The following is a 17074-nucleotide window of genomic DNA, read 5'->3' on the forward strand; positions in this document are numbered from 1 at the left end:
ACTTAAATCCGTGTCTGCACTGGACTGTGTTGCTGGGAGATGCTCTCTCACTGACCTCTCGTTGAGGTGTAGTAATTATGCCAATAGGAGAGCATCTTCACCAGATGTGCTACAGCTGTGCCAATGTAGCATGATAGGGCTGGTCTACACTATGGGGGGAAAGCGATCTAAGATATGCAACTTCAGCTATGTGAATAATGTAGCTGAAGTCGAAGTATCTTAGATCGAATTACCTACCGTCCTCACAGCGCGGGATCGATGTCCGCGGCTCCCATGTCAACTCCGCTACCGCTGTTCGGGTTGGTGGAGTTCTGGGATCGATAGGAGCTCCTTCGGGGATCGATATATCACATCTAGATAAGACACGAGATATCGATCCCCGAGAAATCGATTGCTACCCGCCGATACGGCGGGTAGTGAAGACGTAGCCATAGTGTAGACTAGCACTTAGTGTGGGTTGTACTCACAGTACCAGTTGCACTTGTTTTTTTCTTTCTTCAAATCAAGCCTGGATTCTGCAGTATTTAATGGCTATAGAAGAGTTGACTCATTACTGATTTACCCCCTTATGGCTGGGTGTGGGTATTAACTCTTTGCTCATCTAGTGCTCCCTGCTGACAGCCACTCTGGCACTGCAGTGTCTCTCCTGTGACTCAGATCTCTAGCCAGGCCACATTAAAGTATCTCCTCTTCCACAGTATCAATGTCTCAAAGGGACCTTGTCCCACCCAGCACTGGTCATCAATATGACATCTCCTGCCCTTCCAGGACTCCTCTTCCATTCCCTTTTTCTGTCAGAATACTGGCCCTAGGACTTTTCACTGGAGTATTTCAACCAAACTCAAGAGCGAAATACAAACCAAAACTAAAGCAACTTCTGCTCCTTCCCTCAGGTTTAAATTTTTAATCCATCCTGGAGTCTCCCCCAGCCTTCTGTTCTTCTGGAGAATGCTCACTCTCACAATTTACTTCCCTGGAGCCTTGCCTCTTCTTTGGATCCTCCTCTTCTGTGAATCCCTAACATTGTCTGCCTATCTGTTGGCTTTTATCAAGTCCCACTCTAGGAGTTCCTTTCACTCTTCCATCACAGCCTGTCTCAGGCATATAAACTCCCTCCTGAAGCTCTTCAGTTGAGTGCCTTGCTGGATTTCTTATCTGGAGGTCCAGGTTCAGGTCCAGGTCCTGCCCCCCCACCTTTTTTTTTCCAGTGCTCACCAGCAGAGCATGATCCATCCCAGTGACATCTCTGTACCTCCTGCATACGGTCTCTGGTACTCAGAGAGGGACTGCAGAGGTCATTCCATGTAGCCCCCTTCCGCTTTGGTCTTCCTCCTTTTATAGAAACCACCTAGCTCCTCTCTAGCCGAGCTTCATTTTTAAATAGACCTGACCCACCCTGTAGGTGAAATCAGGTGTGTTAATTGGCCTCGCCAGCCCACCTTAACTGTTTCACCATCTGTGTGAGATGAATGCCCTCATCACAATGGCATTGTGCTCCCTGTCTATCATAGAAATCTTCCTACTCACTGTTGCTTTTGTATGACTAAGCAGACTTTTTACAATAGTGACTGTGCCACCTTTTCTTTTTAACTGCAACTGCACACAGAGGAGAATAGATGGCCATTTAATTTCTTCTTATTCAATTCTGACATCCCTGAGGCAGTGGTGTAGTCCTGAAAGGGCGTCTACCAGAATGCCCCCACCAGCATCAGTTCACACACATGGTGCTTGTAGGATCATGCTGTGCAGAGGATCCATTTTGCCCTAAAATGGCATCCTCCATGTGGTGTGACCTTGCATGTACAATTTACATGAGTTCCTGCTGTGCGGAGGATGCCATTTTGCTCTACCAAATGCCATCTTTCATGTGGCATGATCTTGCGATGCATCATGCTATGGGGAGCATGCCATTTTGAGAACAAAATAGCATCCTCCATGCAGCAAAAGTGCTGATCCACCCTTCTGCCGTGATCCGACCTCACTACAGAACAGCCCTGAGCACATCACTAATAATACTTTTATGTTATTTGATCTAGGAATGTCAGGTGAAGCACAATGTTGCTCTTAACTGTGAGGGTGTGATCCAAAGGTGCTAAATGTCTGCAGCAAGGTGCAGAGCACCCTCATGTCTCATTGATTTCTATAGGAACAGTGTATGCTCAGCAGGTGCTTACAGTCCATCACAGTCAAGCCCCACATGACCTGCAGTTGGTTTTTTTGGCCATTTGGTTTTTTATCTGATGAAATATAAGCTGTTTCTGCTAAAAGAACTAGGGAAGAGGTTTTGTTTCATCACATAGACCCAGAAGACAAGTACAAAAAGGCTGCTTGAGTACATGCCAATAAATCCATTAGAATGGCATAACTGTTTGGTTAGAAACTGGATTTTAGTGTAGTAATTTAGTGGCTTCATAAGAAACTGCCACAGATCTATTTAGTTGAAATAGGTATACTCTGGTCAAAAGTTGATATAGAGGTAATCTGACTGCAAGAAACATACCGTAATTTACAGGTGCACTCCTCTTTGGCCACGTGAATGTCATTAGAATTTTGAAAATGGAAGCGGAAGTGTTGCTTTCTGTGGGGTTGTCCTCTGCCTTTGTGGCTCAATTTCCATGCAGACAGCTTGGAGGGAAGCAATACAGATGGACAGTGTGTTATCTCTGACTAGGTCCTCTTTGCAGTTCTACCAAGCAGCATATCCGCAGGCAGTTTTTAAAATCTGCTCTCATAGGCACAAGGATGCCAATCCCTGTCATTGTTAGCTCCACTTGCCAATGATAAATATTCTCCAAGTTGTTGACACACACACAATCCTAAAATCACAAAAAAAAATTAAACATGTATCTTGCATTGTCTGTCACTTCAATATCAGGTGTATTTAGAATAATTTCAATAACTTATTTTTTCTTATGATAAATATATTCAGGTTTCACGTTTTCTTCTTGTAGCTGATGTCCGATCATTGTCTCTTCCTGGAACTTATCATGAAAAGATTATTCATTTAGGAAATTCTCTGAAAAATTTCACTCGCCTAAAATCCTTAGACCTCTCTCGCAATGCATTGGCTAGCTTGGAGGTACGTGTTTTGTTTAATTTTTTTAAATGATTATTTAAGATATATATAACAGGAACTGGATTAGGTCTTGAAGTCATGGAGAAGGGACAAGAGGATTGGGGCAGTCGTATTGAGGGTTTTATGGAGGTTGGAACAATATCGGGGTTTTTTTGTGCTTTGCAAACCTGGTACCCTATGGAACAATAATGGAGGGTACCGGTGGAGGGGGAGCCAGTGTACCTTCTGATAACCTTGAAATTCAGTATCTGTAAAGCAAATAAGTATTTTGTGAGTGGGCTCACTGCCTATTCCATCACCAGCACAACATGCAGATCCTGATTTAGTCCCTGATCCTGCAAACACTTGTTTAAAAAAAAAAAAAACTACTGACAAGTAAATGGAGTTGGATGGCTTTGGAGGATTGGTAACAATACAGAGTGTGTTGTCTCCAAATTACATTTTTGAATCTAGTTTGGATTAGTGGTCAAAAAATATTTTCTGGTGGCTGTTCAGAGCACTGTGTGAAATGATTGTGTAGTTTTAGTCTAATTCCAAGTGAGCCGGAGTCCAGATTATAATTGGCACCCTTGGTCGTAGTCTCAGCAAAAGCTGGCATGGAGTCTAAACGTACACATATTAAACTTACAGGTTGTCTTTCTTGAAGACTGTGGGATTTCAGTGGTTTGGTATGGGGAAACATGCATTGCCAAGCCTGTGCTACAGCACCTTTGTAGTTGAATGAGGATTTTAGTTTCAAGTGCTATCAATCCATCACCTTTTTTCAGGTTAAAAAGACTTACACTCATGCATAATTTAAACACAAGAGTTCAACCATTGTCATCGGGACTCTTCTTGTGGGTAGAAATAAGCATGTGCTTAAACCTTTGTTCCTGCAAAGTATAAGTATGTAATTGCTTATCTCAACTCTTTTTGTGAAGAACAGCATCAATATGCTGTATTACTTCATTTTACATAATATCTGTAACATTCCTTGATAGCTTGAAGAGCTCAAATTGCTGAATGTCAGTACACCACTACCTTGATATAACACCACCTGATAGAACACGAATTTGGATATAACGCAGTAAAGCGGTGCTCCGGGTGGGCGGGGCTGCGCAGTCCGGCGGATCAAAGCAAGTTCAGTATAACATGGTCTCACCTGTGACGCGGTAAGATTTTTTGGCTTCCAAGGACAGCGTTATATCAAGGTAGAGGTGTACTTCAGAGGTGCTCAGTTCACATTTAAATTTCACCACTCTTAACTAATTATTCATCTTACTCAGCAAAATAATCTTAACTTCAAAAATGTTGTAAGAAATTAAAGAAATCACTAGAAATTTTTAAATATTTAAAGATGCCACTGGAAGACAGAAGGGCTTTATATGCACATAACAGATATGGCATGGGCAACAGTTATTAAAGTTGTCCCCAAGTGCTCTAGCACTCAGCTACAACTCTTGTCTGGAAGGAATATCTTCTTCGAGGATAGTTTTGATACAGCCAAAAAAAAAACAACACATGATGTCACTTGTGATTATTTTGTCTGTGAGATTTTTAAAAACGTTCATGTGTGCACTAGAACCTAGACTGAGACCAGCAACTCGTTTCACATAGGCCACCAAACAGCTACAGGCAAATGGTAAAGACTATTAAATCACTGGTTGCCTGGCTTTGATTTATATCAATGACTTAGTGTATTTCACTCTATGAAAATGTAAAGTTTATTCAAGTCATATGTGAGTACAAACTAATATGGTTTCTATTTTCTATACATTAACAGGGTATTCAGCATCTCATATTTTTAGAAAAGCTCAATCTCTATTACAATCACATTTCATCATTATCAGAAATATTTCGACTTCATAGTTTAACTGCACTCAAGGATGTGGACCTCCGACTGAACCCTGTAGTTAAAAATGAGTCTGATTATCGTCTTTTTGTTGTGCACATGCTTCCTAACCTTAGACGATTAGGTAAGTACAATTCAGAACTTCAAAACTTAGCTTGAGTTCTTGAAATTTTAGATATGGTATTAGGTATTTTATATGAAAGAGAAATATATATGTGTATGTATTGAGAATGTGTCTGTGGTGTGTGATTTATGCAGTTTATTCCATATGAGTGCCAATGAAACCTTTATACCAGAGGTCGGCAACCCCTGGCATGTGGCTCACCAGGGTAAGCACCCAGTCGGGCTGGGCCAGTTTGTTTACCTGCCGCGTCGGCAAGTTCAGCCGATCGCGGCTCCCGCTCTCCGCGGTTCGCCGTCCCACGCCAATGGGGGTGGTGGGAAGCGCTGCGGGCCAAGGGATGTGCTGGTCGCGGCTTTCCGCCGCCCCCATTGGCCTGGGACGGCAAACCGTGGCCAGTGGGAGCCGCGATCAGCTGAACCTGCCGACGCGGCAGGTAAACGAACTGGCCTGGCCCGCGTGCCAGAGGTTGCCGACCCCTGCTTTATACCATGTCCACATTTATTCTATATAGGCTATATATGTACTTTTAAAAATGTGGTTTTGGTCGTATTTCTTAAATGTATGGAACAAAATGGCTTTCCAGGTGGAGGGATACCTTTGTTAACATAATAATGGCTAGCTAAATGGTCAATAGGACTTCTGATACCCTTTTTTTTATTTATAACTTTTTAAAAAATATGAAAGAATATGATAGAGAGGAAGGCTAGGCCAGTGACTAAAGAGCTAGCCTGGGACTCAGGAGACCCAGGGTCAGTTTCCTGCTCTGCCACAGGGTTCCTGGTTGACCTTGGGCAAGTCACTTAGGTCCAGATCCACAAAGGCTCCTAACCTGTGAAATCAGTGGATGTAAGGAATCTAAATACATTTGTGAATCTAAGCCTTAGTCTCTATGCCTCAGTTCTGTAGCTGGGCAATAGAGAGAGAATAGTACTTCTCTGCCTCACTGGATGTTGTGAGGATTAACACATTAAAGACACTAAGATGCTCAAATACTGTGATAATGGGGGCCATATGTGTACCTAAGATATCTAGATTGATTGATTGACTGGAGACCATCTATCTGTGCACATAGCTAACCTACATTAAAGCATGTTTTCAATTACCAGCATGCTTGTGCTTCTTTGTGAATGCAACTTGTCTTAAATTAAACTGTAAGCTCTTTAGAGCAGGATTTTTATTTATTTATTTATTTTAAATTGTGTGTTGGTTCAGGAGTCAGTAGGAGCCATGTGCTGTACCAATAGCATGAAGTGACAGATTTAGCACATAGCTCCAACAGCATTCTGTGGTTCAGGTGACATTACCAGTTTACAGATTAGCAGCCGTGTTAGTCTGTATCTGCAGAAAGAACAGGAGTACTTGTGGCACCTTAGAGACTAACACATTTATCTGAGCATAAGCTTTCATGGGCTACAGCCCACTTCATCAGATGCATGTAGTGGAAAATACAGTAGGAAGAGAGAGATAAAGATAGAGATAGAGATATACACACAGAGAACATGAAATAATGGGTTTCACTATACACATTATAAGGAGAGTGATCGTTATAAGGAGAGTGATCGTTAAGGTGAGCTATTATCAGCAGGAGAGAAAAAAAACTGTTTGTAGTGGTAATGAAAATGGCCCATTTTCAGCAATTGGCAAGGAGATGTGAGGAACTGTAGGGGGGGAAAAATAAGCATGGGGAAATAGTTTTACTTTGTGTAATGGCTAGTGCATGCTAGGGTCTGAGACAGAGCCAGTGTCATTTATCAGCAGCAGGGCTGGCTGTTGCAAGAACTTAAATAAATAATGACGTTCAAAGCTGATGTGCAAAAACCTTCATAACATGGTTATTTGGGGTATTCAGTACTTTGTTAAACAATTTTTAGATCATTCCAGTATCCCATTGCAGATGTTCTTTTAGTGCAGAGTTTTTTATAGAGACTTTACAGGTGTGATTATTCTAATGTGCTCACCACTGGTCTAACTTTGCTTCTGTTGTCTTCTGTGGTAGAAGAATAAGACCAACACTGAGAGCTTTTGAAAATCCCACCCTATTTTTAATATGAAAAAAACATTACCAAGGTTGACTGTGTTTTGAAAATGCAAAATACTTTTTTCTGCATAAAGATATTTTGATTAAAGGTTCAGAGCAAACATTTTGTAATATGGATGGGTGCTCTATTCTGTTATGCTTTTGTATCAGTATTTTCTATGAACATATGATTTGATTAATTAGACACACAAATATGCACACAGCTACTGCACAAATTGACTGTATACGTAAATGTTTTGATAAGAGAGCTTACTGTTTCCTCCTTGCATTTATTTGTATTTCAAACTTTTTGATAATGCTTATCAAGACTTATGCCCACAACTAACCTATTACTAGTGGATACGTAGGGAAGAAAACCATATCCTGCTTCCTGTAGGATTCTGTTAGCTTCTGTGAACCAATCCAACAGTTATACCAAAACAGAAGACCTAACTATTTAAAATATCACTCTGAGAACTTGTCTTTTCCTCTTCCCATCGACTTGTTCAGAACAGTGACCCATTTTCAGTAGTGTCTGTAGCTTTGTGTATCTTTTGCTGTCAATAGTGTAGTTTGTGGCTTTGTAAGTTAAAAGATTTAAGTATCAGGATCCTTTAAAAGGGAATGTTGGGTACATGCAGCTATATTACCAGAACAAGATGTTAACTTAAAAAAAAAATACACATCAAATACAAACCTCCCTTTAACTTTTGTCACTTTGAGTAGTTAACTGTCCTAATTTTCTTCGTATAATGGTCATTGAGGCCATCTCCTCCTCCTGCTAGCCTTGGAACACAATTCACTTATGTCTATGTGAGCGGAGTTGCCAGTCAGCCCCAAATATAAAGCCCTGTTTTCATTGTGGAGTCAAAGGGAGAAATCTTGGACCGCTCGAAATCAATAGAAATTTTGCTGTTGACTTCAGTGGAGTCAGGATTTCAACTAAAAGGTCATGGCTCATGGCCTCTGGTTTCATTAACGAAAAGGTACAGTAGAACTTCAGAATTATGAACTGAGCAGTCAACCACACATTTCATTTGGAACCGGAAGTACGCAATCAGGCAGCAGCAGAGACAAAAACAAAACAACAACCTCACAAATACAGTACAGTATAGTACTGTGTTAAATGCAAAGTATTTAAAAAAAAAAAAGCAAGCAGCGTTTATCTTCTACATAGTAAAGTTTCAAAGCTGTATTATGTCAATGTTCAGTTGTAAGCTTTTGAATAAACTATAATGTTTTGTTCAGAGTTATGAACAACCTCTATTTCCAAGGTGTTCTACTGATTCACATTACATGAACCCATGGGTGGTGGGTGGAGCCCCCCGTTGGGGAGGCTAGCCCCTAGCTCCGTCCCTTCTGCCCAAGGCCCCTGCAGCCAGAGCAGCCCTGGGCCAACTGGAGCCCTGATCCCCCGCATGGTCAGAGAAGCCCCAGGCCAGCCGGAGCCCCCCACATAGTTTTGTGCCTTCCCAGACCCCAAGCTGCCCTGTGAAAAGCTCTTGTTTCTTCTCTTCCGTGAGAAGAACCTTAGCTTTTGATATGCTCCATGAAGGTACGGGAGTGGCTGAGGAGGCTGTATATGTTACTCAGTGTCATCAGTAATCTCTCTGGAGTCCAGGGAGATTACTGATGAACCAGGAAGCTGAATAGCAGATACCACCTCCTTGGCTTCCCCAGAACCTGTATGGAGCATAATAATAAGAAAAACTTCCCCCTCCAAACCCACAACTGGTGTCCAGAGGTCGCCGCTGTGCCTGGGCAGGCTCAGCCTTCCCTGCCCTATTATACCTGCTGCCTCATGCTGTTTCCAGGCTTCCTTTCCTATCTGCCATTCTCCCTTATGTCCTGGGTGGAATCTAATAAGCTATACCTTGCCCACTAAGTCAGCAGTGTCTGACCTTCAGTTCCCAACAGGGCTTCCAACACCTGCCATCAGGGTGAGGAGAATCATTCCTCTCTAGTACAGTCTATTTAAATGTGAAGGGGTTGTTTTCCTATAAATGAATTATGAGATAACTTGAAGATTGGTGTAAAAGGTAAAAAACTTACAAAACCCAAACATAAAACTTTAAGCCCCTGGCGAGTGGGTTGGGTTTACAAAACTTGGCACTGGAATAGCAATTATGTTCTATAACACTAGTCTAGGCATATGCACGAGTTGTTTTCACGATGAATGGAACTTTCAGAAATGGATTTTTTTTTAACTTTCAGCGTTTTCTTTGCCATTAGGAGCATGCTGTGTGTTTTCCTTAAAACTGACATGATAAAATCTGTGCCCTCACTGATTATCAGAGGTTTATCTTCTGTAAATGTAGTCAGGTTGAAGGTGCTATGATATCGCTCTGATTTCCTGAGTTAAAAGCTATAGTGAAAAATATTAATGACAGTGATTCCTTTTTCGTGTGGATTTTTTTTCTAGATGATCGACCAGTGAGAGATAGTGAACGAAAAGCATCCCTTTTGCATTTCACCACAGATCATGCATTTGAATTAAAAGATTCTTCACCGACAGCAAAAGTGAATGAAATTGAAAGGTATGAACAAAGTAACAGAAGCGGTAGTTTTGAAGTGTTGGAAAGGAAATTAGGGCTTAATTAAAAAACAAGATTGCACTTAAGCAAGCTTATAAACATTCTTAGTGCAAGAATCAAAAAGTGCAGCTGTGGAGACATATGGAAAATCTTCAAGGCTCTCTTGTCCCGTCAGTGTAAATCCTATGAGTTCAGCTGTAACTACTTTACTTTTCAGGAGCTGGTGTGATTGAGCACATATCTCCAAAAATATTATTCAGTTGAAGAAATTGGTTTATGGTACCACTGTTACAAACTTTATCTGTACTAGCAGGTGTTAATCTTGTCATGCTGTAAATTTCATGTGCTGTTGTTGCTTTTTTAAATCTTAAGAATTGAATTCTTTCTAAATATTTCTAAACTTACAGCAAATTTTAAAATTTTGTTTTAAAAGTTTATCATCAACCTTAAATTAGCTGGGCAGTTGCATACAAATCATAGCATTTTAATTTTACTTCTAAAAATGTGTTGGAAGATTCCTTTAAACATATTATCATTCATTCTCCCCCTTCCCGCAATAATTACACTATAGATTGGAGTCAGTTGCAGACAAACACAGACAAAAGGTAGAAGAGAGACTGTATTATTCCCATTTCATAGATGGGAAACTGGGACTCAGAGATTAAGTGAATGGCCTAAAAAAAATCACACAGGAAATTTGTGGCAGAGCTAGGAATTAAAACCAGATCTCCTGAGTCAATCTAGTGCTTTATCCAATATCTTGTAAGACAACAATTAATGTTTTACCTCGAATAAAAAACTGGGCTGGTTCACTAGTTATTTTACTGAGTATCAATGTTTAAAGTTGTTTTTTATCAACACAAAAAGGATCTTTAAATACAGGGAACCACAACATTAAAATAAGGTGACAGTTTGACAGCATATTTTCCTTCACAGATCTGGCCAGCCACGGATAGCATATATTAACTCCATGTCAAGGAAGTGTTCAGTGATGGATGAAGAAGATGAAGCAGTGCTAAACTTAATTACAAAGTGTGAATGGGACTTGAGCAAGCCTCTTGGAATAACAGGATCTGCTAAAAAGGATCCTGAAGTAGAATTTCACAGCTTACAAAGTATGTTGATATACCTATTAAAAATTAGGTGATTAGTGAATAGTTTAAAAAGGAGATCTTCAGAGTTTAGAGGCCATATCTTCTCTGTCTTTGAATATTTTTCAAATGTATCACTTTAGCATTTTTAAAGCAGTCTACTTACTTTGCTTGCATAAAATAAACAAAAGACTAAAATTAAAGATTTTTATGTATTGAACTGTATTGTTCATTGATATTCTTTGCTTACTTTTCCATTTAAAATCTTCATTATGTATCATATTTTATATGAAACATGCTATATGGAAGAGAAATTGAGTAAAACCTCCATTATCTTGTGACACATCCCTTAGTAGAAACTTTGAAAAATACCATGAAATAAAATACTCCTATAAAATAAAAATCATAACGTAAGTCCAAAAGAGCTCGGTATAGGTGGAATAGTCATACTTTCCCTCCATGCAAGTACTATATCCAGAAACTTATATTGGAGCCCTAAGAATTCTGGGCCATGTCACCTCCCCCTTGAGCTATTTCCACATATTGGAAAGAAAAGTGTGTTGAGGGACTTCCTTTCCCATTTGGGAATGAGGTGGGGCTGGATTGGACCCCTGTAAAAGTAACAGGAAGATTGACTCCTCAGACTAGTGGATCAATCCTCCAGGATCCAGGGAGGCCCTGTGACTATATAATTACACTCCCTTCACACACATCTATTCTGTTGCAACCCTATTAAACTTAGCCTGTTTTATAAAACTACTAAACTTTAATTAAGTCCCTTATTTCCCAAGGTATTCGCAATATTGAAGATAATGTTGGCATTACTATGAATAGGAAATCCGAAACCAGACCCATCAGCCTACAAATGCGGAAGCAACAAGCAAATATGCCTATGGTAAAAAAAAAAAAACAAAAAAAAAAAAAAACAACCCCAGACAAACAAACTTGTATTGTGTTGTCTTTAACTATTTAAACCTGTAAGCTACTATAGAGATTTTAGGAGAAACGTTAGATACACAAGTGCAGACTTATAAGAATGCCCTTTCTCTGGCTGTAAATGAAGTGATCTTAACTGTTTGAATCTAGTCTTTGTGTGGTATATTCAGCTTAGTTCAGTTGATGGTATTGGTTTAAAAATGGGATGGCTACCACTATTGGATCAAAACTCTTGTGGCTACCACTATTTTAATCTCAATGAGTCCTGCTCTGAGTAGGGTTAGGTAATACAATGATTAAAATGCTAGCAGTTAGACTATACTAACCCTCATACCTGTGCTACCATCAGTAGACTGCAACAGTGATAGCAACAGTAGGAAATTTTAGGACTCCCTTTGCATACATCTGCACTGTGATAAGACCCCCAGTACACCTGCAACTGGCCCAGTCAGCTGACTCCATTCTGAACTGCAGGGCTATAAAATTGCAATGCAGACATTAGGGCTCCAGCGGGAGTTCAGATTCTGGGACCCTCCCCCTTTGTGGAGTTTTAGAGCCCTGCTAGCCAAAAAAAAAAAAAAAAAAAATCAGCTGACCCAGGTCAGCCCTTCAGCTTTTATTGCAGTGTAAACATACCCTTAGTGTTCTGTGAGTTGGTTAGCAGAAAACAAGTTCAAAATGGAGCTCTGTTTTTATTGTGTGGTTGATTTGTTTTTATTAATATAGTTCCAAAAGAATGTGAGGTGCCTGACAGGCAAAATCTCTTTGCCAGAAATGGGTGGAGGCTGATTAAAATCAGTCATAGAATCAACATAGTATCCATCAATACATGCAATTACTAATGTGCAGGTTGGTTTCAGTCCCCATTTGGCACTGACCTGGTACGTGCCAGAATCCAAGGAATTTAAATTTTAATGCTCAGAGCCATATATAATGACCACTTTTGCCTGAATAGATTTCAGTTTACGTTCACAAAAGTGTCTCTTGTGTGTAGGTGCCTTTGACAGGTAATGGAAAAATATTAATCAAGATAAATAATCTAACATTACCCATTTAGCCAAAATTAAAAAGGAAAACTAAAGAGCTCCTTCTCCAGAATCTTGAGCAAATAGAGGTGTTGTCAGTGTCTTGAAGGTAAACAGCTTTGGACTGATTTGGGTCAGGAGGAGAGTGAGCTCCAAAGCCTAGGTTTCCTTCATGGAGCAGGCCCTGTCAGCAGCCCCTTCCCTTTTAAACCAAGGCTATTCTGGTTTTGGCACTTCCACTGCTTAGTATTATTGCATGCAAAGGAGGCTAATGCAGAATGTGGGCAGACTCAGTGGTATTTTAGAAAAGGACCATTTAAATTTATGCTCCCGAGACTTCATTGGTTGCCAATTTAATCTGGATTCAGTTCAAGATACTGATTTTTTTTTTCTCAGAAATTAATTATTGGTTTGGGCCCCAACTACTTATGCTTTTGTCTGACTGAGACCATCAAGTTTCCTTAAATTGACTGGCCCCAAGTTTACATGAGGGGTCTCATAGCAGGGTGTTTTTCAGAGGAGACTCAGTTATAGATCTTGCTCCCTTTGGGAAAGAGAGAGCTTAAGATTCTTAATCTTTGGGTCACATTGCAAAGCCCATCTGTTTACTCAGGTTTGTTTGTGAGGGATTTGCTGCTTTAAATGGGAGGGAGGGGTGCTTTCTGAGTCCTGGAGAAAAATAGTATTTGCACATAAAGACTGAGTCTGGCCCAGAATAATTTTTTCCCCCCAAAGGGTAAGATATGAGTTAAAGTGAGAATAGAGTTTCAGAAATTACTTTTAAATTATTCCCTAAAATTTTGCACTAATTCAGAGTAAGAGCTTGTCTAGATGAACATTTAGTTTGCCGTAAATGGGGGTGTGAATCTTCTCTGCCCTAGCCTGCCATGGACCAAATGTCCATGTGGACCTTGATGATACGTATTAACAGTTTGTTAGTGTGCTTTGATGTAGTTCTCTGGACTAGATCAAAGTGCACTAACAAATTGTTAACACCCATCAATAGGCTCTACATGGATGGTTTAGTGTGTGGCAAATTTGCACTCCAAGATGCCATGAACATCTTGCTAAATATTTCACTGTTCTGGTCCAGTAATAATAAGCTGAGTATTGTTCTGTATCTATAAAATCTACTATTAGCTTCAACATTTGTTTTCTATCTCCCTTTTGAAAGGGGGAAAAACTAGTGAGAAAAGGAAAACACTAGACAAGCTCTTTGGAAATGTTTTCTTGTTAATCTATCATTCACTTACATGTCCTTATAGGAAATACAGTTAATTCAGAGAAGACATTACCTGCCAAAATTTCTGCTGAATTGTAAACTCTAGGGCCTCAATACTGCAAAGATTGATGCAGGTGCTTAATTTTGAGCATGTGTGTAATCCATTTGAAATAAATTGAATTGCACAGATGCTTAAAGTTAAGCACCTGCATACAAGACTTTACGGGATTGGGGTCTAAGTGGCAGTATACTTTACGTAAAGATGAAATAAAGTTTAGAAATGTTTTTTAATAAACTGCTCAATGTTCCAAACCAGGTATAATGTGTGCTCGAAAGTGCAACTATCTTTGCACTTTAAAAAGAATATTACACCTCTACCCCAATATAATGCTGTCCTCGGGAGCCAAAAATGTTACCGCGTTATATTGAACTTGCTTTGATCCGCCAGAGCGTGCAGCCCCCCCCCCCCCCCCCGAGCTCTGCTTTACCGCATTATATCCGAATTCATGTTATATCGGGTCGCGTTATATCAGAGTAGAGGTGTATTTTAAAATACATGCCTCCTTTATTTTCCTGTACAGAATCCTCGATTCTGTGGCTTTTTCTGTAACAGCTGTTTGTTTGATTTTTAAGAAGCGGAATAAAGCTTTCAAGGCATAAGTCTTGATCATAAGCACTTTATCAGATTTGCAGTATAGTTTCCTGAGTGCTATGTTGTCATACTGATTATGTATTGATATTTTTAAATCTAGGATGTTAGTTCAGAAAACAGAAATGCGTTGAAAGTTCAGGAAACTGACGAAGGTAACAGTTGTTTGTGTGTTAATCTTGTGCTGTATATTGTGTCTATGTACAAAGAACAATCTTTAGTACAACAAATGAGTTAAGATTATGTAGTTTTTAATCTCATTTGTCAATTATAGGATATTCCAATTTAATGGGGCTATTTACCATTAATTTTACTGCTATGGGAGTTTTACTGACTAATAAAGGAAAAGCCGATGGCTTCAACATGATTAAATTATTCTCTCAATGCTATTTTTGTTTTTAATCATTGACTTCATGTTTGTGTCAGTTACTTTTAACAAAGATAAAATTACTCATTGTTAGCCCTGCAATAGCATTTGAAAATATTTCTGGTTCATACCTTATGCAAATAACTCTGCATCCTGTGTATTGCTATTGTGTGGGGACCTACAGGAGACTCATTGCAATATTAAATTAGAAATTTATAAAGCTATACACACCCAGTTTCCTGAATAAAGATTCAAAACTTGGATTAATTTCAGTGCAAAAATAAAAACCCATTACTTTACCATCTTTAAAAAAAGTTTATTCTAATAGAGGATCACCAGTGAGTATTCTGTTACAAATTCCAAGATGTGTGTTTATTATGTTACTTCCTACCATCTAATTTAAGGAGATTAAATAAGTTTTTAAAACATAATATAATTTGTTTCTAGAGTTCAGAAGTTTGCCTGATCGTTCACCAACTCTGCCTGTTGTACATAATACCATTAAGCAAGGGAATGAGAAAAGGAAAAATAGCACCAAAGTTACATTTTCAGACAACAAGAGTCAAGATCTTCCTAAGAGAGATCCTAATCTGAAATTTCAAGATGAGGCTGAATCTTATAAAAAAATTACAACCCATGCCAATTTCACACCCCATCCAGGTAACCAATGCAGAAGTTTTGTGCTTTTTCTTGAGTTGTTCAGATAACCTCTATAATGCAAACTTTCATTGTCCCCTGTATGTTTATATGGAAGTGTCTGGTTACAGCAGTTCTGTTATCTCAAGTGTGGTTTTCTGAGTGTATTTCTAATCTTTCTAGTCAGACTTCTGTTAACTCCAAATGAAAAGACAAACAAACCCCAAACTGTCTACAAATCCAATTAATTTCCGTGTATTCCGTATTCGTTAGTCAGTAAAGTCAGATTATAAACTTTTTGAAATTCTAGTCAAGATGTGACTTGCCTACATTTTTATTTACTCACAGGTTGGTGAAAGATGAGTATGTCTCCTGCACCTCACATCCGGTGGCATATAGGAGTCATAATGGAACTGCAAGGGCCCCAGAGAGAATTTTCCCTGGTGTAGGACCAACATGGGACCAACGTACATGGCTCCATGCTTCCCCTCCCAACCTTACAGCGCCCGGCATAGGGGCATGGCAGAAGGGAGATTGGCCGTAGCATTTGGAGCAACATGACTAGGGGTTGCTCTTCAACCCAAAATAGCTGGAGATGTTGCCATAAATTAGCAAACCCCTTGGAAACACTCTGGCTTACACTGGGGGCTGTAATGGCCCTTAGATGAGGTACAATTTGGTAGACCCAGAGATGCCTGGAGAGGTGCCATCTGTGCTGAGCTTCCTGAGACATACACCACAGAATCTAGCCCAATAGCTTATTTCAGTTATTTGAGGGAGCCTCTGACTAACTCTTCCTCTTCCCCTCTTTTCTAGAGAAAACAGTGCTCAGTGAAAAATCATAGTAGAGACAAAGCATCGGTAACTTTTACCTCAGCATAGCTAGTAGAGGTCAAGCCTGTGGGGGCTGCGAAGTAAAAAGTAGAGCAGAATGAATAACTGATTTTTCAGTTTAGTGACTGAAATGAAAACAATGTTTGTTTGAGGTCAAACAAAGTGAAATATTTTGTTACTTTTAAAATTTATTTAAACTAGTCTAGCTAAATATCAAAATGAAACTTTGTTTTGAAAAGTTAGCAATGTTTCTTAAATGAAACATTTCATGAACAATTTTCTTTTGAATTTTTCTCATTTATTTGGCTGAAGCTATTTGCTGAAATCAATCCAAATTTGTAAATAGATTGAATTGCCCTAAAAATGCATTTTTTGGCAAATAAGGTATTGGACTGAAAAATTTCACCCTGCTCTAGTAGAAAAGTACCAGTGTGTTGTCTCCACTATATGGACAGCCACCTCAAGAGAAAAAGTAAATAACCCCCCCCCCCCACACACACACACACTTTTTTTTTTTCCCTTGTGCAGTGAAGACATAGTCTTAAATCGGCTCTAAGAGGACTGCAGCAACCACAGTCTCCAGAAGGAATTTTGGTTGAAATCTTCTTGGAAGGTCTCAGGTTTAATATCTGGTCCATGTCAATGGCCCCACCTAGTGGACATTTCTAATATTGCTATATAATGTTTGCCATTTGACAAGGATTGTTTAATTAATGAACTCTCCACTCGTTT

The 17074-nt window shown here is 39.5% G+C and overlaps 1 protein-coding gene across 4 annotated transcripts in view; it reads left to right on the forward strand.

The window, feature by feature from the left end:
• Positions 1-17074, forward strand: part of CEP72 (centrosomal protein 72) — a 54199-nt gene that overhangs the window by 3739 nt on the left and 33386 nt on the right. For all 4 annotated transcript variants that reach the window (XM_050938199.1, XM_050938198.1, XM_050938196.1 and 1 more), the window contains exons 2-8: positions 2952-3079; positions 4839-5031; positions 9471-9585; positions 10519-10697; positions 11465-11568; positions 14609-14660; positions 15320-15532. In XM_050938199.1, coding sequence (XP_050794156.1) covers positions 2952-3079; positions 4839-5031; positions 9471-9585; positions 10519-10697; positions 11465-11568; positions 14609-14660; positions 15320-15532 — 984 coding nt within the window. The remainder of the gene's footprint in view (positions 1-2951; positions 3080-4838; positions 5032-9470; positions 9586-10518; positions 10698-11464; positions 11569-14608; positions 14661-15319; positions 15533-17074) is intronic.

The sequence above is a fragment of the Gopherus flavomarginatus genome, chromosome 2, assembly GCF_025201925.1.
Source record: "Gopherus flavomarginatus isolate rGopFla2 chromosome 2, rGopFla2.mat.asm, whole genome shotgun sequence".
Lineage (NCBI taxonomy): Eukaryota > Metazoa > Chordata > Testudines > Testudinidae > Gopherus > Gopherus flavomarginatus.